This window comes from Dermatophagoides farinae, chromosome 5 (genome assembly GCF_024713945.1).
Source record: "Dermatophagoides farinae isolate YC_2012a chromosome 5, ASM2471394v1, whole genome shotgun sequence".
Taxonomy (NCBI): Eukaryota; Metazoa; Arthropoda; class Arachnida; order Sarcoptiformes; family Pyroglyphidae; genus Dermatophagoides; species Dermatophagoides farinae.
In genome coordinates, this window is record NC_134681.1 from 5,363,782 (window position 1) to 5,386,778 (window position 22,997).

At 29.1% G+C, this 22,997-nt stretch overlaps 1 protein-coding gene across 3 annotated transcripts; it reads right to left on the bottom strand.

The window, feature by feature from the left end:
* Positions 1 to 720: 720 nt before the first annotated feature.
* On the bottom strand, positions 721 to 2,125 carry LOC124499169 (uncharacterized). Of its 3 annotated transcripts, XM_075731452.1 has the most exons (5): positions 2,067 to 2,125; positions 1,836 to 2,009; positions 1,682 to 1,769; positions 1,466 to 1,584; positions 721 to 1,314 (listed from the first exon to the last, which is right to left on the bottom strand). In XM_075731452.1, exons 2-5 carry the CDS (start codon positions 1,969 to 1,971, stop codon positions 1,079 to 1,081), a joined length of 579 nt encoding a protein of 192 aa, XP_075587567.1. In that variant the 5' UTR covers positions 1,972 to 2,009; positions 2,067 to 2,125; the 3' UTR covers positions 721 to 1,078. The 3 variants fall into 3 exon arrangements, with proteins under 3 accessions (XP_075587567.1, XP_046919000.2, XP_075587568.1); XM_047063044.2 differs by having other exon boundaries at positions 1,836 to 2,125; XM_075731453.1 differs by having other exon boundaries at positions 721 to 1,242; positions 1,836 to 2,108.
* Positions 2,126 to 22,997: the final 20,872 nt, after the last annotated feature.

Below are 22,997 nucleotides of genomic sequence, written 5' to 3' on the forward strand. Positions count from 1 at the left end.
GTATACACAATATTCATGGAAACAATTTGTTGCGATAGTCAGTCTGTTGTGATGGTTGTCATCAATTTTTTTTTTCGCCTGAAAAGCGCTTGAAATGAAATGAATCAAGAATACTAGAGGTTTGGTCGATTTTATCAATGAAATGAAATTTTTTTTTTTTTGATAATTTTGTTTGGTAGATCGATTGAATGGCAGTGCCAAAAAAAAATAGAAACGAAAAATATAGCTTTGTTTGGCCACACACTTGAAACAACAGACACCCACGCACACAATCGAAGAATCGTAAGAATATTAAAAAAAAATTGAAAAAAATCAATTTTTTTCAAACATTTTTATGACATGTTGAAATCATTTTCTTTCACTTTTTCAATTTTTTTTTTGCTGTATGCAGCTCAATGAATAATGATAATATCATAAATTTGTTTCGGCTTTTTTTTATCCAAACATTCAAATGTTATGTCGATTCATTTTCATCGACATTTATTTTCCGTTTTTTTTAAGAATTTGAACGTTATGTTATTCACTTTGTTACAATGGAAAAATTCTCATGAAATGTATCATTTTTGTTCATATACAAATAATATTGATTTACAAAATTAAAAATAGCAATGATCCCAATGGCGCCATCTTTTTTGAATAGTTTTCAAAATTTCATTTCATTTCATTTCATTTTTTTTTTTTTTTTTGGAATTTCAATTCTATTCTATCTCAATTATATGTGTAGAATAAGAATATAAAAATTTATTGATAATACTTGTCATTATCATGTTTACATCAAATCAAAAAAAATGAGAATGAAAATGAAAAATAGAAAATGGAGAAAGTGAGAGAGGAAAGGCTATGAAAAAAAAATGGTGAAAGAATCGATCATTTGTGAATAAAGTTAAAAATATTTTTCAAAAAATGGTTTCATTTCATTGAATAGAATAAATGACTAGTAGTAGTAGCAGTAGCAGTAGTAGTAGTAGTAGTAGTAGTTTGAATGAAATTTATTTATATCGATTTAAGAAGATTTTGATTTGATTTTTTCGTCATTTCATTATTTGTCGTTTTTCCATTTTTCCATTTTTTTTTCATTTCAATCTGAATGAATTTTTCCATATCGATGATTGGTAATTGACGATGATGATATGGACATCCTATCTGAATATTGATGATGATGATGATGATTTGATTTATGTCGTTTATTATGATGATGACCTTGATGATGTCCAGGATGTAATAAACAAGATTTAACAATATCTTCATTGATCTCAACATGAAGCCATGGTTTCCAAATAAAATGAAATAGAATTAACCATATTAATGATATGACTATGTTGTTGTCGGTGGTGTTGGTGAAGGATGATGATGATGATGATGGAAGGGTTTATGATTAAGAATGAATAGATCATAAATTAATGTCAATGAGAAAAAAAAAAAGAAAAATTAGATCATACAAAAAAAAACAACCGCCAAAACATACCGCTCATCATAAAAGGCAATAATGTTGCACCATATAAATCTAATGTACAATAATAGAATGATTCGACCATAATCAATGTGATGAAAACGATAAGTAAAAATATTGTTATCGTTTGTAATCTAAGTACATCAAAGATTAAATTTTTTTTTTTTTTGAAAAAAAAAGAAAATTCCGATTCAATTCCGTTAAATAGAATTGTGAATCGTTAATATTTACGGTATAACATAAAGATGTATGGCCGATTGTATCAATATAAATGCCTGAATGATTGAATAGCAGCCAAAATAATGTACGAATACCATTTCTATGAATTTGATTTGTTTTTTTTTTTTTTGATGAAAATAAAAAACATAATATTCTTATCACATACCTTTATGTATTGTTGTATGAAAAATTTTTCCAAATAAAAAATTTGGATCAAAAAATGATCGTAAACATAGACCAATATGCATGAAAGCAAGAAAACTAAGCCAACCACGTAATGAATAATCGGACCAATGGGCCATTATTTATTTACTTTACTTTCTACTTTCTTATTATTTCACTTTGATAATTAGAATCATAGAACGATTATGATGATTTGAATGAAAATAAAATTTACCCAAAAAAATTCCTTCAAGTATAAAATAATAATAATATTCGACACACACTCGATTGAATAAACATGAGCAATATGAGTTGTTGATGGAATTTATGAATTTTTTTTCCATACTATTTGAAATCCATATCACTAGATGGCAGATAGAATTTTCAACTTTTACAAGTGGAAAATTGAAAACAAAACAAAAAACAAAACAAAAAAATCAATTCATTCAATTGCAAAAAAAAACCGAATTTATTTATTTTCATCAAATTTTCTTTTTTTCTTCATTGATAAAAAGGTATGTATTAAATAAAAAGATATTACGAAAACAATCAAGTTTATCAATCAATCAATCAATCAATCCAGAATAATAAAGATGAATTCGCGAATAAGATTGTGCCTAAAAGTGTGTGTATTTGCGGCTATTATAAAATAATAATTGCAGAATTCAACTGGCTGAAATAACTTTTTTTTGTATGTTTGTGTGTGTGTGTGTATGTATGCTCAATCTGAATTACTAGATCTACATATATGATAAAACGGTATTGAAAGAAGAGGAAAAAAAATCAAATTTTTTGTTGTTGTTGTTGTTGTATAAACATCATTAAATATATATAGTAGGTATAAATATCGATAGATGGCGATACAGTCTGGATTTATTTATTTATTTATTTAGAATTTAAAATTCGTTTTTCAAATGTGTGTGTGTAACAACAAATTGGATGTGCGTGTAAAAAAAATTTTTTTTTCTCTGAAGAAAAAATTTTGTGCCATTTTTTTAGAAAAATTTGTCATTTTTTTCTTATTTGTTTGTCTTTGTTGTTGTTGTTGTTGTTGCTGTTGTTAATTATTTATTATTTAATGGTAAAAGGATTGCAAAAAAAGAAATGAAAAAAATGTTTCAAAAAAAAAAACAATGAGAAAAGTTTTTGTCCAGTATTTTTTTGTTTGTTTGTTTTTTTCGATTTGTTTTGTCAGTTGTACACATAGAATTGTGAAACCAAATTCACATCCAAATGTGTGTGTGTGTGTGTGTGTGTCATGTTGTCACAATAAGTTAACAATTAGGTCCCTATTTTAATCATAATCATCATGATAATCAGATCATGAATATAGCAATATTGTTCAAAGTATTATTATAGATGATTGATGGATAATCGAATCTTGACTCATGAAAATGAAAAGAGTAAATCAAAAACAAAAAAACAAAAAAACTTTAAAATCAATAAATCAATAAACCTGGAATGTTTCTGGCTATCATTTTGTTGATTATCCAATTAATCAATCGATTAATTTGTTTATATCAATGATAATAATAAAGAAATACGAATATGAATGAGTAAAAGTGAATCAGAATAATATAAGGATGATTTATTCGTTTGTGTCTTTTTTCTTGTTTGTGTGTGTGTTTTTTTTTTATTGGAAAAATTCGACAGATTTATCGAATGAAGAACAAAAAAAAAAAATTTTTTTTTTTTGCATTAAGATCATATGGACAACAATTCTATTATTTAGATTGAAAAAAAAGTTTGCATTGTTACCAATCAAGAATGTGTGAAAACAATTTTCGTTTATTGTATAGATTGAATAATCGATTGATGATTTGAATAATAAAAATTCTATAAATAAATTGTCGTTGTTGTTGTTGTTGTTGTTTTTTTTTATACAATAGTAGGCGTTATATATGTGTGTGTGTGTGCTTGTGGGTGTACAATCGATCAACAAACAATAAAAATATCAAAATTCATTTGTGATGACCAGAAAAAAAAGAGAACAAAGAAAAATATGATCAATTCGAAAACATTTCGTTTCATTATCATTATGAATGAATATTTACAGTAGTGGCCGCTATGTTTGTTGATGTTGATGTTGTAGACGTTGATGCTGTTGCCGTTGTCGTTGTAGATGCTGTTGTTGTTGTTGTTGTTTTTAATTGTTGATGATTTTTACCATTTCCTTTTCCATTTGTTGTATTATTTGATTGCAATTGATGATGTTGTTGTTGATCACGATGATGATGGCCAACAACAACACTACTGCCAGCAGCAGAAGCAACACTACCACCACCACCACCACCACTATGTATATGTCCATGTATACGATGAATACTTTGATGTATTGAACGTTGATTTTGATGTAATAGATCACGATGATGCATTAATTGTTCATTACGTTGTTGCTGTTGTTGTTGTTGTTGTTGTTGACGACGTGCATGATGTACAGCGGCTGCAGCTGATCCAATTGAACTTGGTTGATTACCACGACGAAATTTACAAGTTAATATTCTTATATATGTACGGCGAAAATTTGTATTACACAATGCATAAAGTAATGGATTTAATGTAGAATTAACATAGCAAAGAAAATATGCAAATTGCCACCAAACACCTTCTGGATCGATTAAACCAGTATAGAATGTTTTCAATAATACTAATAAAATGAGAAAAAAAAAGAATCGATTAGTTTTCATCATCAAGTTTAAGTAAAAAAAAAAACATTGAATAAATTTGATTATGAGAAAAAAAAATGAAATTCAAATCACGAAATGTAAACAAATAAAATTGAAAAAAAACGAAAATTTTTCTTTCGATTCAAATTCCAGTCATATATGACGATGACATTTAACTAGAGACCATAAAAAAAATGTCTAAACTTGTTGAAACAAATGTAGATCTACATCACAGAAATAAAAGTCACTTCTGTTCTTGAAAACAGAATCAAGTTTTTCATTTGTAATTTGAACGGATTCAATACAATACTAATTCAATTATAAGTCATTCTTTTTTTTCCATTTTCACCATACACAAATATAAGTGTTTTTCAATAGAATAAAACTAAACCACATAAATTCACATAAATTCTTGATGATTCATTCTAAATGATTTCCAGGTAAATGATTTTCGATACAAATTGAATCAATTATCACACAAATAAATCCGATCAATTTAAATGTGTCTGTGTGTGTGTGAGTGTGAAAAAACGAAAAAAAAATCAATTTTCATCGAATTATCTCAGTTGGACTGCGCGGTTGGTGAAAAAAAAAGATAACAAGCAAAATACCGAAAAAATTTTCAATAGAAAAAAAACCCGAATTACTTAAGCCTATTAATTAACCACATATTATTCAATTGTTTGCAATTGATTCAGATTTTTTTTCGCCACTAATAAATGTGTGTGTGGGATTTATTTTGTTTCGAACGAGAAAAAATATTGCCATCATTATCTCTGAGATGTCTGCGTGTGTGTGTGTGTTTTCATTTGTTTGAAAAGCAGAAAAAAAATTTACGAAAAAAAACACCTAACATAAAAGTGAAAGTTTTTTTTTGTTCCATTATCATCAATGAACGAGCGGGGGTGGGGAAAAAAAGGCAGATTTAGACAATTTTTATCATCATCAGCATCATCGTCGTCAGAATATAGAGAGAAAAAAATATATAAAATCGACCATTTTCTCTTTTTGCCCATTAATATCATCATCATCATCATCATTAGACAGACGTCTTTATTTTTATTTTTTTTTAAACTTATTGAAACTCATCATTTGTAACAGAAATCGGTGAAATAACGAATGAATGGTAAGGGCCGTGTGTGTGTGTGTGTAAGATATGGTAAGCCATTATGTTTGCTAAGCTTTTTATTGTCCAATTTTTTGATTCCCAAGAATTTTTTTTGATTCAGTTCTATTTTTTTTTGTTTTTTAGATCATGCGTCAAGAATATTACGTGTAAGAAAACAGATTATTTGAATTTTTTTTTCTCCCATAGTTTTATATACATACATCAAATGTGTAAAATTTTTTTTTTGTTTTTGTTTTCTAATACGCAATTCAGAATAATCTTTTGCAATTACTTCACTTAGTTTATATTTGGAAATGAAGATAACAACAACAACAAAAAAATGAGCAACAACTTCTTGAGCAAAAAAAAAAAAAATAAAAAATAAAATTCATGTCATCTTTTTTTTCCATGTTTTGTTTGTTTAAGCCTAATCAGATTTCTATCGAAAAAAAAAATTTGTTATGTATTAATCCATTTTTTTTACTTCCCTCGAACCCCTCCCCCCAAACAAATAGATATTTTCACCGATGGCTCTAGATAAATAGAATTTACAGACTGGCCTTTGCATTTGAATGTTCAATCTTCCAAGTCGTATTGGCATTGGTATCTCTGTTGGCTAAAATCTATAATGATTTTTCAAGCAACCATCACAGCTGTGTGTACAGCAGCAAATACATTCGACATACACACACACACACACACACACACACTAAAGAAAACATAAAGGAAAATATGAATCGAACAAAAATCGTGGAAAAGAATTGTGTAAATTGAAAATTTTTCGTAAATGGTTTGATTATCATACGACCCATATTCATTCCCCTATCGACAAATGAAATCCGATATTCTGTATACAAACACAAGAATAAAAATGAATGTGTAATCATCTTCAAAATTTAAAAAAAAAAGATTTTCATTGTTTTTTTTTTGGCTACACAAAAACAGACGTTCAATTTTATCCAATCATCAATAACTTGTAATCATAAAATCATAATATCATTGACATGTGTGTATAATGAATTCACGAACTTGGCTATGACAAAAGTATTTTTGTCAAAAAAAAATTCGGGCACTCACACAAAAAAAAAACAATCAACAATTCTTTCGATGGAATAATAGAAAAGAATTTTTTTTTTGTTAATACTTTCATTTGGTATGTTGAACACGATATATACACAATCACTTTATAATAATAAATTCAATTTTCGTTGTTGTTATTGTCGTTGATTACCGCAATAAAAAAGGAAAACAACACCACCACCAAAGACGTAGTTCAATTTTCACATATATATACAAAATACGACAAAAAAAATGAATTCTTCAAAAAAATCTATTTAGAATTCTGATGGTGTTGATCACCAAATGTATGTATATATGTGTGTGTGTGTGTGGTCAATTGATCTTACACAGGAACAGAATTTGAAAAAGCATTGACTTTTTTTTCTTGGTATCTGACACACCCGTACACACACATTAAAACGAAACTAAAAATAAATTCGACATTCCAATGAATTCGCTCTCTCTCTCTCTTGCTCTCTCTCTAGAAATCATCATCACATAAAATTTATTGATCATTATTAATGATTAAAATATCAAGGAAGAAGAAAAAAATAAAATTGGATGATAATTTTCATTGAAAAACATTCCATAACAATTATACACACACACACACACACACACACACACACTAAATAGGAGAAAAAAAATCAATCAAATCGTACATCTCATTACATAGTGTTACAAAAGCAAAAAAAAAGCAAGATGGAAAAAAGAAATGTCAATTTAAGCAACATCATTTCCGATTTCGATAAATCAATTTTTTTTACTCTCTCTCTCTTTCTCTTTCTCTCTTGTTTTTTTTCTGAATCTAAATAGACATCTTTTTTTTATCTACTAAAGTTTTTCCAGTCTTTTGATTCGTTTACATATTACCATATATATATATAATATATAAATATATGATTCACAATCTTCAAGAATTAGTTGATGATAAAAACGAAGAATTGAAAGTAATAGAGTGAATGAATCGTTTTTTTTTCTGCTTTAACACTTCTCTCTTTGATCCAAGATCGATAACGACAATGATGATGATGATGATGTTGGTAGCTCATTATCATCATTGTATTGACCAATTTTTTTTTATCTTATTTTCAACTAAGAATAAGTGTTTGTGTGATAAGAAATAAGTTTATTGTAAAAAAAGTTTTCTTCTTTTTTTCTGTTTTTTTCTGTTTGCTACTTATTTCTTTCATCTGTGATTATTATATTCCACAATCCAAGAGAAAAAAAATCCATGATTCATTTCATTTTATTTCATCTTTCGTTCACTATCACACCCACACATACACACATCAATCGATCGATTCAATGGAACCGATTTATATAAATGAATGAATGAATGAACAGAGAATAGAAGCGTAAAATAGAACAATCGCAATAGTTGTATATATGGAACGATGGAAAAAAAATGGAAAATAAAAAATTTTTCGTAATCAGTAATGTTTCATCCACTGTTCTTTTTTCTTTTTTTTTTGTTGTGAATTAATTCCGTGGCAAGTGAATAGAATTAGAAAAAGAGAGTTAGTGTGTGAAACGAAAGAAAAAAAAATTGATGGTCATTACCATATAATGATGATAATCAATTTTTTTTTGTTGCTGCAAAGATGATGATTTCTTGTCAGCTACATTCATCAACACGAAAATTATGATATGCACAATAATCTTATCACAATTGGAATGTTATTGGGGAAATTTTTTTTTTTTTTTTTGATTTCATTCAAATAATAGGATTTTTTTTCTGTTTGAACATTTAAATTCTATTTTTCACGCTTCACTTTTTTTTAGGATCGATGAAAAGTTGTACATATGACAAATGGGGATCCAACTTGATACCAAATAATAGTTTATATATTCTATTTTCAATTTATTTTTCATTCATTTCATTCAAATAATCCGGAGGCAAAATCAATGTGTAAGAATTTGAAAATGTAAACGATTTTTCTCTGTAATGATGATGATGGTGATGATGATAATCATTTTTTCTAATCATATGGTATCATATTGATGGATATATGATCCAGAGAAATCTCATTCCATTTTTTTTTCACCCCATTGACCATTTTATTGATGATTCAAATCAATCGATGATCGAATGGAACAAGACAAGTATTAATCATAAATAAATCAAATCAAATCAAATCATCATATATCACAGAAAGAGGTATAACTATAGAGATTTTCCTTTGTTTGTTTGTTTGTTTCATTCATTTCCGTAAACAGAATTCACAATTCTTTTTTATTTTTATATATATTGTCATTGACATCAACACAATGTTAAAGGTGGTCTCATGAGTATTTTTTTTTCTCTCTTTTTTTTCATTCTGTTGACACACACGCACACAAAAGACAAAAGTATTGAATGTATGAAAAAAAGTGTGATTCTTACAATGGTGATTTGATTTGATTGTTGATATTTGATCCAATATCCAATATATACTTATTATTATTATTATATGGACAACAACAACAACAATAATAATAATAAAAATGAAACTACCGCAATCACCAAAGAAAAAAAAAATATCGCAATATAATCATAATAGACTTTTCATCATCATCATCATCATCATCATTGTTTGTGTAATATTATCATTGTTGAAATATTTGCAACACAGTTGGTTAAGAATAAGAACAAGTGAAAAATATGCACAATTCAAACAAAAACAAAAACAGTTATATTTCGGTTATAATATTAGCATATAAATATACTATAAACGGAACTATTGTTCCAATTAATTATAATAAACATTTGTTGACATAAATTAAATCATTATATTCGAACACTCCCCTTATGTCAACAAAGGATTTGTAATATTCCAGCATTTCAATAATCTCTCATGTTTATCTGGTGTTAACGATTTCGTAAACCAATCTGCCTTCTGTTTAGATGATTCGATCCATTTGATGTTTAAAAAATTTTCTGATATTAACTGTCGAACCATATGATATTTTATGTCTATGTGCTTCAATCGAGATGGAATAGCAAGTTGTGTCAATTGAACAACTGCAGCTTGATTATCAACATGAATTATTGGACATATAAAAGAAATTTGCAATTCATTCATCATATTGATAACATATCGTAAATCTTTTGAACATGAACTACATGCAATGAATTCTGCTTCTGCTGTACTATCGACAATCACTTTCTGAACTTTGACACGCCATAGAATAGGACCATTAACTACAATACAATAACCAGTAGTAGTTTTTCGAGTTAATTTGTCTCCAGCCAAATCTGCATCTGAATATGCTTCAAAAACTAGATTAACGTCTCCGCCCAGAATGATTCCAAAATTTGTTGTACCATGTAAATAACGGAAGATGCGTTTTAACGCTTCAACATGAATATCCAGCGGTTTGATCACAAATCTCGCCAGAAAGAAAACAGCGTAGCAAATATCAGGTCTTGTTTTCGTAGCCAAGTATAATAACGAGCCAATTGCCTGGCGATATGGATAAACATTGTCTTCTTTTGATTCTGCAAACATGTCGTCTGTTGAACATGGTGACCGAGCATTTTTGCAATTTTCCATATTGAATATTTTCAACTTATCCAAAATATATTTCGATTGAGATAAGTGAATAATTCGTTTTGATCTATTACGATGATATTCGAAACCAACGTACATATTGCTCTTAACTTCATTTACTTTGAAATATCGATTAAGAAAATTGAAGATTTTAAACACTTCTTCTTTATCAGTTGAACATATTATACCATCGTCTACGTATAATATTAGCATAGTTCTGTTGTTATTTTTACTATCAAAATATAGACATGAATCAAAAGCTGAAGCTTTTAGTCCATATTTCTTGATTATATCATCAAACCGTTTATTCCAAGCTTGAGGACTTTCTTTTAAACCATAAAGACCACGTTTTAATTTGCATACACGATCACTATTGTCATTATATCCCAAAGGCTGTTCAATGTACACATCATGACTGATGAAACCATTCAAGAATGCTGTTGAGACATCAAATTGAATGAAATCCATATCATATGTAGCAATCAACGAGAAAATAAATCTAATAGTATCAGTATTCACAACTGGTGCATAATTGCTCCAAAGATTATCTTCATCCGCCTCAAAACCACGAGCAACTAAACGTGATTTATAACGTCCATCTTCTTTTATTCTATAAAGCCATTTAACCGTGATTACTTTCTTATCAATAGGTCTTGGAACAAGCTCCCAAGTGTCGTTATCAATAAGAGCTTTATATTCAGCTTCCATAGATAGTTTCCATTTATCAGCTTCTTCACAATTACTAGCATCATCAAAGGAGATCGGTACTGTGCCAGCCACAGCAAGTCCAAGAATTTTATGAGAACGTAATGATGCTAATTTTTCATCAATATTAACAACTGTGTCACTATTTGATTCAACATCAATTGATTTAAGTCGACACTTTGTAGTTTCATCAAACTTCACTGATGATGATAGCTTAATACAACGACGATCTGGACAATAAACACGATATATATTTGACCCTTTATAGCCAACCATAAAAACAGGTTCGGATTTCGTTGAAAATTTGTTACCATGCTTAGAAATCCAACTCTCCCCTTTCGAGCCAAACACACGAAGATTTGAAACATCAACAGATTTACCAAAATACTCTTCGTATGGCACAATATTCTTCGAGTTTAAAGTACGATTCACCACATAAACAACATGATTTAGAGCTTCGTCCCATAAATAATGAGGTAAACCACTATTGTTGAGAATCGCCACTGCACGTTCAGAAATTGTTCGAATGAATCGTTCAGCTTTGCCATTATGCTGAGGAACACCAACCACACCTAACTCATGTATGATTCCACGATCACGGAAATACGATTGAACATTCTTCGATGTGAATTCAGACCCATTGTCTGAGCGAACCACCAGTACATCTTTACCAGTGTCAATTTTGACTTCATTGATAAATAATTTCAATTTATCATAAACTTCACTTCTTTGCTTCATAAAACCAATTTTTAAATATGATGACGAATCATCAACAGCTAATAAATAGTATTGATTTCCATGAATAGAAGGCTTCATGTAACCACCAATGTCTACATGCAATTTCATTCCAGAAACAATATTTTCATTGACAGAAACAACTGGTTTGTGACTAACATCTGTCATTTTACCAGTATGACACGTTGAACAATAAACAATATTATTACGAATATCTTTCGGTAAACCAATAATAGTCTTGAGAGCAACCATCCTTTCCAACACTGATGTAGAACAATGGCACAATCTTTCATGCCATATCGCAAAATCATCAGAGGAAGCAGATGCCATGGTTATATTTTTGTGGACAGGACGAACATTTAGTTTATACAAATTTCGAATCTCACTAGTCTGTTCTCCCGTTAGAATTGGTTCTCCAAAACGATATACTGTTAGTTTTCCATCTTCTTCAACGACCTTCATTCCGGAATGAATACGAGGATTGGTTAAATTGCCAGATGATATCAAATTAAACGGTTGATTTGGTATAAACGCTACATCTAATAATTTGATATCTAACCAAACAGAACCATTGAAGAACTGACATAGCAATGTACCAAACTGTACATTCTCTTCAATGCCATGTATTGAATCAATACGAACATTACTTTTACGCACATCAGTCAACAAACTACGATCATTCACTATATGATAAGAAGCACCACTATCGCTATAAAAGCTCGAATTATTTGATGGCATTATTCCAGTCCAATTAACCAAAGTGATTGGATTAGCGGCGGCGCCACTTGGATCAACGTTTTGTTTCGGACGTCGACAATCTTTCGACATATGTCCAATCAAACCACAATTATAACACTTACCACCAAAACGCTTCTTTTTCGTTTGTTTCTTTGTTTGTTTGGATGACGATGCTGACAAACCAACGTTTTCTGTTTCAGCAACCAGTTTACTATCAGTATTTAGATTTCGTTCCAATTCTAGCAAATGCGACTCAAATGCGGTATCAGACATCAAATCACTGTCATCCTTTCCAGTGTTATAAACAGCGAGAACTTGTTGAGCTGATTCATACTCCTTAGGCAACAGATTGCTAATGATCGCATTCATTAGACTTTCTGGCAAACACACATTTTTGTTCCTTAATTCCAGAAAAACACGTCGAATTTGAGAAAATAGATCAATAATTGAATTGTTAAACTTCGTTGTTTGCAATTCCTTGAACAGTTCGAAAATATTTTTCGCTTTTGGACCACGATACTTGTTTTCAAGAACTTTCATAATATCAATTGGATTGCTGCACGGAATAATCTGCATCAAATCTTGTTGACTCAAGGCATCTCCAATAATCGATTTGACCTTATCTATTTCTTTCAAATTTTTCTGACTCAATGAACGTTCATAGATCGCAACATCTTCAACGTAGTTCTTCAAACCTAGGCTTCCAAGTGCCCATTTTACACGTTCTTGCCAAATAAAGAACGGAATTTCGCCCAACTGCGGTATACGAACGTTAGCGTTGGCTGAACCCATAACCTGTTGAAATATTTGCAACACAGTTGGTTAAGAATAAGAACAAGTGAAAAATATGCACAATTCAAACAAAAACAAAAACAGTTATATTTCGGTTATAATATTAGCATATAAATATACTATAAACGGAACTATTGTTCCAATTAATTATAATAAACATTTGTTGACATAAATTAAATCATTATATTCGAACAATCATTAATGATAAAATTGTCGATAGAAAAAAAAATAAATAAAATCCATCCATCTATATATATACACACACGGAAAAAAAGTGAAAATATTAGGTTTTGAAACGAGAATCTGGTCATCTTTTACTTGAACACACACACACACACACACATACACATGGTTTTTGAATGCCATACTTTTCAAATCAATTATTATTATATATACATGGGTGTGTATGTGTGCATGTCTTGGTGATGATGAATTGTAGTGTGGTATTTGTGTGTGTGTGTGTGTGTTCATTGTCCATCACCAATTTTTCATCAATAGTTCAATAATGTGAATCAAAAGGGATTTGAAAATAAGAAAAAAAAACTATCAATGGTCTATTGAAGAAGAAAAAAAAATATGAAAAATATATATTGGCTCAATAAACTGACCAAATCATCAACAACAACAACAACAATGATTGACTGTGTGATCAACAATGAACAATTGAATGAATCAGTAAGAGAGAGAGAGAGAGAGAGCGAAAAAAAAAGAATAGAAAACCCAGACCATTGACCAAAATCAAAAAAAAAAATATATTCTGTCCATAGTGTCAGTTAATTTTTTTCCCATTATCTGATATTGCATGTTATTGGCCAAACAAGAAAAAAATCTATAGTCACTCATCGAAACGATTCGGTTGAATAGACAATCTGAATAGTTGGAAAAAAATGAGAAAAATAAATTGATTCTGTTTATCATTGTCGAGAATTGAAAATTGTTGAAAACAAACACTTCAATGGAGAGGAAAAAAAACTGAGAATAAGAATAAGAATTTTGAAATCAAAGTTGAAAATTTATTGAGGTCATCTCATTGTTTCTCATTTTTATATATATATATTTTTTTCACTTTTTTTTCCTGACTTTCCTGATTTCCAAAATATAAATTGTCATCATGTTTAACATGGAAAACAAATACAAAACAATCAATCTTTTGAATATAATTCAATTGGAATTTTTTGCTGTTGTTGTTGTTGTTGAAAGTTAACACTGACAAAACTAAAAAATAAAAATAAAATAAAATTCTCATGAAAAATATGAAAAGAATCAAATACAGAACCAAATCATCAAATTATATTGTTTTTAATTCAATCACAATCAATGTTGGTACAATACGAATGTGTTTCAATGAAATTATCATCAAGAAAATTTGTTGGACCGGCACATAGTTGATTGTTTATGGTGATGATGATAATGGAAAGTGAATAGAGAGAGAGAGAGAGAGAGAGAGAGAGAGAGAGAGAGAGAGAGAGAGAGAGAGAGAGAGAGAGAGAGAGAGAGAGAGAGAGAGAGAGAGAGAGAGAGAGAGAGAGAGAGAGAGAGAGAGAGAGAGAGAGAGAGAGAGAGAGAGAGAGAGAGAGAGAGAGAGAGAGAGAGAGAGAGAGAGAGAGAGAGAGAGAGAGAGAGAGAGAGAGAGAGAGAGAGAGAGAGAGAGAGAGAGAGAGAGAGAGAGAGAGAGAGAGAGAGAGAGAGAGAGAGAGAGAGAGAGAGAGAGAGAGAGAGAGAGAGAGAGAGAGAGAGAGAGAGAGAGAGAGAGAGAGAGAGAGAGAGAGAGAAAACGTTTTGTAACTCGATTTCATGGATGGAAAGGATATAATTGTAATGAAACAAAATAAACAACTGAATCAAGAATCATTGAAAATGATGATAATGCGTTTTATTTTTTTTTTCTTTGCTTTGTTTCATCACTACAAACATTTTGCCCATCGAATTGCCAATAATGATGATGATGATAATGTCTACAAAAGACCCAATGAAAATAAATAATCTCTTGGGATCAAAGAGGTGCATATCATGAAAAGGTGAGCAAAAAAAAAAATAAATAAATAAATAAACGAATTTTTCTCTCCCCACTATGGCTATAAAGATGAAATTCTAATCAGAATGCATTCAGGTATATATAAATTATTTGAAATTTGTTCATTTTTTGACTTTTTTGATCGACAGATTTCAAAACATTATTATTATACAAGCGAATAAAAAACCAGAAAAAAATCGGAAAATTCATTTGAAATAAAACCTGCTAGTTGGCAAATTTTTTTTTCATCATTCCTTTTGATGTCAAGTTGAATCAAATGTTAAGAGAAAAAAATTTTAATAAAATGAAATCGCTTAAATGAGAAATGCATTCTAATTTCAGATCCATCTGTGTGTTTCTGTGGGTGTTAAATGTGCCATCGATCCTTTCATTCAAATATTTTCAATTCATTTTACATTTTATTAGTTTGACACCCGACAACCACAACTATCTTATCAAATATTAAAGAAAAAAAATTAGCTTTTTCTGGTGTTTTTTTCCAACAAATTCCACCGATATTTTTTTTCCAATGAAATCAAACATTGAAAAACCAACAACCATAAAAAACCATAACCAAAACATTTCACGCGTTTTCCAAGAATTTTATTCATTCAAAATGGTTATAAACTAAAAGAGAAAGAAAAAAATCTAAAAATAATTGCTAAAAGAAAAAAAAAGAAAAAATTTCTTTTTTCTGCTACAATAGTAGTTGGTGGATGATGTTGCATTAACTATAAAGTGTGGAACTGTCTTGATATGAACCACAGAACAACATACAAGTCATGTTGTTGAATAATAACATGAGAAAAAAAAATTTTCATATGTAACTTGTATATATAGAATTTAACATTGAACAGAATAACCGTTTCTTTTTTTTCTATCTATTCACATAATAAAACAAGCAACGAACACACGATTGTTGTTTTTGCTTTACATCTTTTTCTCTTTTATTTGTTTCTGAAACCTTACGGGCATCTGGTTCTTATCTATTTGATTTTTCTTTTTCTTTTTTTTGGTTCCAAACATATATGGTGATAATAATATTTTTATGTACATAACCAGATCATACGAATGAAGGAATGATGTAAACTGGCATCTCGTACGCCTAAAGGAATTGTATATATATATATATCAAATCCGATCACTGATCAACTGAGAGTTTTTGGTTTGCCATATTCTTATGCTAAATACTGTAAGCTAAAAAAAAAATTCTTCTACATTCCATAAGTTAGCGAAAAAAAGACGATTCGGTTAGAGGCAATAATTGTTATTCATTCTGTTTATAATTCGATTTTTTGTTTTGTTTTGTTTTGGCAATTACAGCTGACAGAATCAATGAAATTGGGTTATTTTTTTGATATTTTTTTTTGTTTCAACGCTGATGATGATGAAAATAATAGAGATGACGGCGAATTTTTTTTCAAATTTTTCTTTTTTTTCTATGTTTATTGTCTAAATCATCAGAATTTCATGTGTTGTTTATGAAGAGAAAAAAAAATCATTATTTAAGAACTCGAAAATTCATATTTTGACAATTTAAGACCATAATGATAACAATGACAAGTGAAAAAAAGAAAACGTCACCGATGGATAATTCACGGTGAAACTAAGAAAAAAAAATGTCGTTAGATTCTTTACACGCATATTCTATGCCTATATTTTAGCCAGCTATTTTTTTTTTTTTTTGGCCATCTGCTTGCTTTCAACCGATGGCTTGATCAATTTTAATCAATTTAATGATTGTTTTTCAATTCAATTCAATTCAATTCAATTGATTGAAAATTGTGACAATAGTGAAATTGATTTTGAAACAGAACAAAAAAAATAACAAAATGTTTATATCGATTTTCAATTTTATTTAGTGAATTCTATATTGTTCTGAATTTTTGGTTTTTTTTTCGTAATATCTCAATATGTTTGATATTGATTTTTGTTTCTTTTAACATTCATCAACAAACAACCAACATTATCATCGTCATCATCATTGTTGAAAACAAAACAAAAAACATGCAGCAACCAAAAAAAAAAAAACATCAATAATTTGACAACCATGAAAAATATTCAAATTCTGTATTCAGTCATAAAGAAGAAGATGAAATCTCTTGTTGTTGATATAAATATCAGCTGAATATGAGAACATATTGGATTTGTTTGTTTGTTTTTTTTGGACGTTTGAATCTTTGTCGTCGTTGTTGTTATTATTGCCGGAATTAAATATTCGTATATTTGCTGTTTATTTGTTACATTAACAACAACAACAACAACAACAACAATAACAGAAAATAAAATGAAGAATTTTGTGGAGACAAAAAATTTTAAATTAAATGTTCTTAAGAATCCAATTTCGTTTCGTTTTTTTTTTAGTTTTTGGTTTTATTCCAAAAAAATGCACCAATTTTATCATATGATGAAACTTTGTTTCAACAAAGTTTTTTTTTATATCTTTCTCATATTCTTATATATCATCATCGAATGTACAAATGTCGTCATGTGTATATAATAAAATACATTGGAAATGAATTAAGAAATGGAAAATCTTTTTCATCATTGTCTTTTAGAAAGTAGATAGTTGCCGGGCGAAAAAAAACATATATAACAATGATGAAGAATTAAAAACAGAATAAAATGGTAAAAGACCAACGTTGTAGCAACGATAAAATTTGTAAATCATATATATTCCATATCATATACGACAATAAAAATAGTTTGTATTTTTTTCATTTCATTTTCATTGAATCTTAATTAATTCAGCTTGCCTTGTATCTATATTCTTATTCTCATTTTTTTTGTTGCGCTAATTCTTTTTTTCCCTTTTTTTCGATCGTTTTTTTTCTGCTGTTGCCATTTATCGAACTTAAATTCTGGCCTACAACAAAAAAAAAAAAAACGATCGCTAACGCTCAATGTTCAATGTGATTAGTCGATTTCCTGCTATATTTTCTTCAGGCTTTTTTTTGGTGGTGGTGGTGGTGGTTTTTCTGCGGAGGTTTGGGTGTAGTACTGAAAAACAGACAAAAAAAAACCTTAAGAAAAATACAAATGAAAAAAAATAAACATGGAAAAAAAGAAGGAAAACTAATTTTGGATCCAACAAGAATAAATTCTTTTTCCATTCATTTTCAAGTTGAATTTAAGCTTTGTTACTTCAGGCACACAAAAATAACAACAACGATGATGATGACGACTACAACGACAACGACAACGATAATGATGATGATGATGATGATGATGGGAAAACCCGAATAAAGATTGTTGGAGAAAAAAAATCAAGAATTAGTTAGGAATATTGAGCAAGAAATTGCAAAATTTGTATATTAAGTAAATAATTATCATATAATTTGACAACGAATTTTTCGTTTCATTTTATTTTAGAATACATTATGCAAGTTTCAAGATTTTTTTTTTTTGTTTTTGGTATCTATTTATTCTTTATTCTGTTCATTATTATCATTAAATTGTTGCTTGCCATTTGTTTTCTACATTAGGTGTATGGAAATTTTTTTCTGGTTATTCTGGCTTTTATTTGATTCGGGTATCTGAACATTATCATTATCAACTGCCGATATATCTAAAAATACTCAACATGTAATTTTTGGATAAAAATAGTAGGTTTTTTTTGGATGTAAACAAAACGTGCTGAAAAAAAATTCCGGTGTTTATATTTGTATAAATTTGTCATTGAAATGAATAATTAATCACACCATACAAAACATATTTTTTTTTGTTTTTTGGTTTTGTTTCATTTGGAACCAACCATGAATTGAATGTTCATCTCAAATCCAATTCATGTGAAAAAAAAGAAATGAAAGAAACCTACATAAATGTATATATAATGGATTTCATATGAGAATGGACGATACGATATACAGAGAGGAAAAAAAATGACAGTCAAACACGGAAAAAAAAGTCAACATATAACATTTACTTTTGTCCTGTGATTATGATGATGATGATGATGATGATGGAAACATGTGCTTGATTCTGAAAAGTTATGATAATTTTTTTTTTTGTTCCAACCAACACATCTCTATTGACCATATATTTTGTTTATATCATCATCATCATCATCACCATCAACGTTTTCTATGCAATTTTTGTTATTCCACTAATTCTGATAATTTTGTTTTTTTTTCATAAACATATAAAGACCTACACACACACACACACATAGAGAAAAAACATACATACAGGACACGCATTGAAACAGGAATAATAATAATAATAAAAAATGAAAACTGTGAATAAATCCAGACACAGAACCAAAAAAAAAAAATGAGAAGAAAAAAAAACTAGACAAACACTATTTGTTTAGTTTATTCACGAATTTCTTTCACAGTATATAATAATGTGACATGGAAAACAAAACAATGAGAGAGAGAGAGAGAGAGAGAGAGAGAGAGAGAGAGAGAGAGAGAGAGAGAGAGAGAGAGAGAGAGAGAGAGAGAGAGAGAGAGAGAGAGAGAGAGAGAGAGAGAGAGAGAGAGAGAGAGAGAGAGAGAGAGAGAGAGAGAGAGAGAGAGAGAGAGAGAGAGAGAGAGAGAGAGAGAGAGAGAGAGAGAGAGAGAGAGAGAGAGAGAGAGAGACAGCGAAAATAAATTGTCATATATATACTATATATTTGGTAACGTAGAAGAAGATCATTTTGAAAGATAAAATATATATGGATGGATAAAAATGATTACGATGATGTGATTATAGAGTTTGAATGAATGATATGGCAATATTCCGTGTTTTTTTTTTTTGTGGGGGGAGGAGGGTATGTGTATCATGAACAACAACAACAACAAAAAACGCAGAGATAATCGAGTCATTGTCTGTATTATAGTTTTATATTCTATTATCCTCTGTATGTATGTGTGTGTGTTTATTTATTTCCATACAATTTTCTTTTTTGTTGTTCTGGAATCTATACGAAATATTTACATTTATGAATTTTGTGAGTGTGTGAAACTAATGTTTTTTTTTTTAGATGCATATTAGAAACTGTCATAATGAATGTTCGACCCATCGACCGACCGACGGTAATAGATGTGTGAATAGAACAAATTTTCAAACCACTACTCAACAATCTTTTCAATATTTCTTATTTTTTATATTTTGAACGCCTTATTTGTCATCGGTTTTGATATTCGAAGATTCAATGTTAGAAAGTGATGATGATGATGATGATAATGGTGTGTGTGTGTGTGCCTCTAAAAGAATCTCAGATAGAATGATGATGATGATGATAATAATAATAATAATAATAAAAACACAGGACAAAGGCCAACATTGACGACAACTTAACATCGTCAATTTAACATAAAAATAAAGTTGAAAAAAAAGAAAACCAGAGATAGAGATAAAAGAAAGATAGAGAGAGAGAGAGAGAGAGAGAGAGAGAGAGAGAGAGAGAGAGAGAGAGAGAGAGAGAGAGAGAGAGAGAGAGAGAGAGAGAGAGAGAGAGAGAGAGAGAGAGAGAGAGAGAGAGAGAGAGAGAGAGAGAGAGAGAGAGAGAGAGAGAGAGAGAGAGAGAGAGAGAGAGAGAGAGAGAGAGAGAGAGAAAGGGAAGGAGATGGAAATATAAAAAAAATTCCATGTGTACAATATGAATGAATGTATGTATGCATATGATGGATCGATTCCATCGATCCATCATCGATCAATCCTATCGATTATTGTTCTTGTTTTTTATTTCATACAATACAATATATATACATCACAATGTCTTTGAATATGAGTCCATATCTATTTAGAGATTGCATGTGCGTGTTTGTTTTTCGTGGCATGAAAAAAAATTTTTCTCATTTTTTTTTGCTAAGAATTCTTTTCGTTGTTTTTATTGTTGTTGTTGTTGTTGTTGTTGTGATACATAAAAACATTTTGTTTATTTATTTTTTTTTGTTTAGATTTTTCACTTGTTTTGCATGTGTAGATTATCCATGTTTTTTTTTTTTTTTTTTTGGTGTGATGACAATTGTCCAATCAAATAGAAATAAAATCTTTTAATTCATTCAATCAGTTATCTAAATCTGTATAGTATTAGTTTACATAAAATCGGCTTCTTTTCGGTAATTTTGTGTGTATGTGTGTGTGTGTTTTTTTTATATATAAATTTTTCTTTTCAATTTGCTTTTGTGTTTGTATATTGAATGTCAATTGTTATGGTTTGGAATATGCAAGCTGATGATAGATTTTATGGAAACCAAAGTTGAGCATCGAAATAAAAATTTTGCCTTCAGGGTGATGTCTGGTATCTCGGAATTTTTATTTTTATTTTTTTTTTGTTTTGTTTTCTCATGACTAAGCACATACATTCTGCTTGATCATACATATTTTTTCCATTATTTACACACACACACACACACAGACAGAATTGTGATGATGGAATAAAAATTTCACAACATCATCATCATCATCATCAACGTTAAATGGAATTTTAAAATCCATTTTTTTAAATTTAAGTCAAATAAAAAACAAAATAAAATCATTTGAAAAAAAGGATGAATGACGTTGTTTTTCAATGGTGTTAGGAAAATTCTTTATTTATTTTTTTTTTTTTAGTTTTCACAAGAATTTCCAATGTGCTAAGATGAGAGATTAAACACTTAATGTAATTATATATTATTCTTGGATTCTTGGATAATAAGGCATTTGAATGAATGAATGAAAAAAGATTAAATTGAATTAAATTAAATTAAATTACATGGATGTTTGAGTGATTAAATCAAATTTTCCTTTTTCTTTTTGCTTTATTTATCATTTTCAATGAACACAAGAATGATTCGTGAAACTTGAAAATTGTCTTGATGCAACATGTTGATGCACAGCGGTGGATTTACCATTTGCCCATGGAATGGTTGATCCACCACTGATGATGGAAATTATTTTTTTCATTTTCTTTTGATTTCCTAATTCTTTCAAATATATGGATCGGTTTTTTTTTGTTTTTTAAAACAAAATCGATCGATCTGTCATCATCATCATCATCATCATAATTCCTGATAAATTTCCAAAGGCAAAATTTTCACTTTTGTTGTTCCGGTTTCTGTTTGTCATCAATAATAATATGATGATGATGATAAAACAACAACAACGACAACAATATTCTTGTCGTGTTAATTTTTTTTTTACTTGTCTTTTATTCATGAAAAAAAACATCGATTCATCAAAGATAATTATCATCCCACAAATCCACATATAAAGTGACAGTGTGAAGAACATATAAACACACACACACACTGTACAGAATACATGCTTTGATCAAAAACAATAAATGACGAGCCAAAAAAAAAATATCCAGAATCAAGTTGAATTCTGGTGAATCCAAATAAACATCATCATCATCATCATCATCATCGAATGGGAAAAAAACATGAATGAATGAGACACACACACACACCGGGTGGATCTTTTTCTTTTTTTTTCTTCTTTTGAAGCCCCGTTTTTTTTTTTAGACTAGACACACGAAGGTTATGTTTGTGGAACAGAACAAATTTTCATTTTTCTTCTTTTTTTTTTACTATAAAATCCATAGTAGTCGATATCCATCATCATCATCATCATCATTGATTAATGATTATATTTCGAAAACAAAAACAAAACGATGAATGATGTTTCATGTTGACGATAATAATAATAATAATAATAATAGCTATTATATCAAATGTTGATCCAGTGTTGATTGTTGTGAACATGTGTATCAGAAAAAAATAGAAGAAAAATAAAAGAAATGAACAAACGAAAGATTCCCAGCTGAGAATTGTTCCCGAAAAATTAAAAAAAAAATAACAAAATGAATAATTATTTGGAAATCATTTTGAAGAAAAACATACAC

Coding starts and splice junctions, on each gene's coding strand:
- LOC124499169 (XM_075731452.1), bottom strand. CDS start 1,971: ATGGCCCATTGGTCCGATTATTCATTACGTGGTTGGCTTAGTTTTCTT. Junction 1,585..1,681: donor ATACATCTTTATGTTATACC/GTAAATATTAAC, acceptor TGATGTACTTAG/ATTACAAACGATAACAATAT. Junction 1,315..1,465: donor ATTGCCTTTTATGATGAGCG/GTATGTTTTGGC, acceptor ACAACAACATAG/TCATATCATTAATATGGTTA.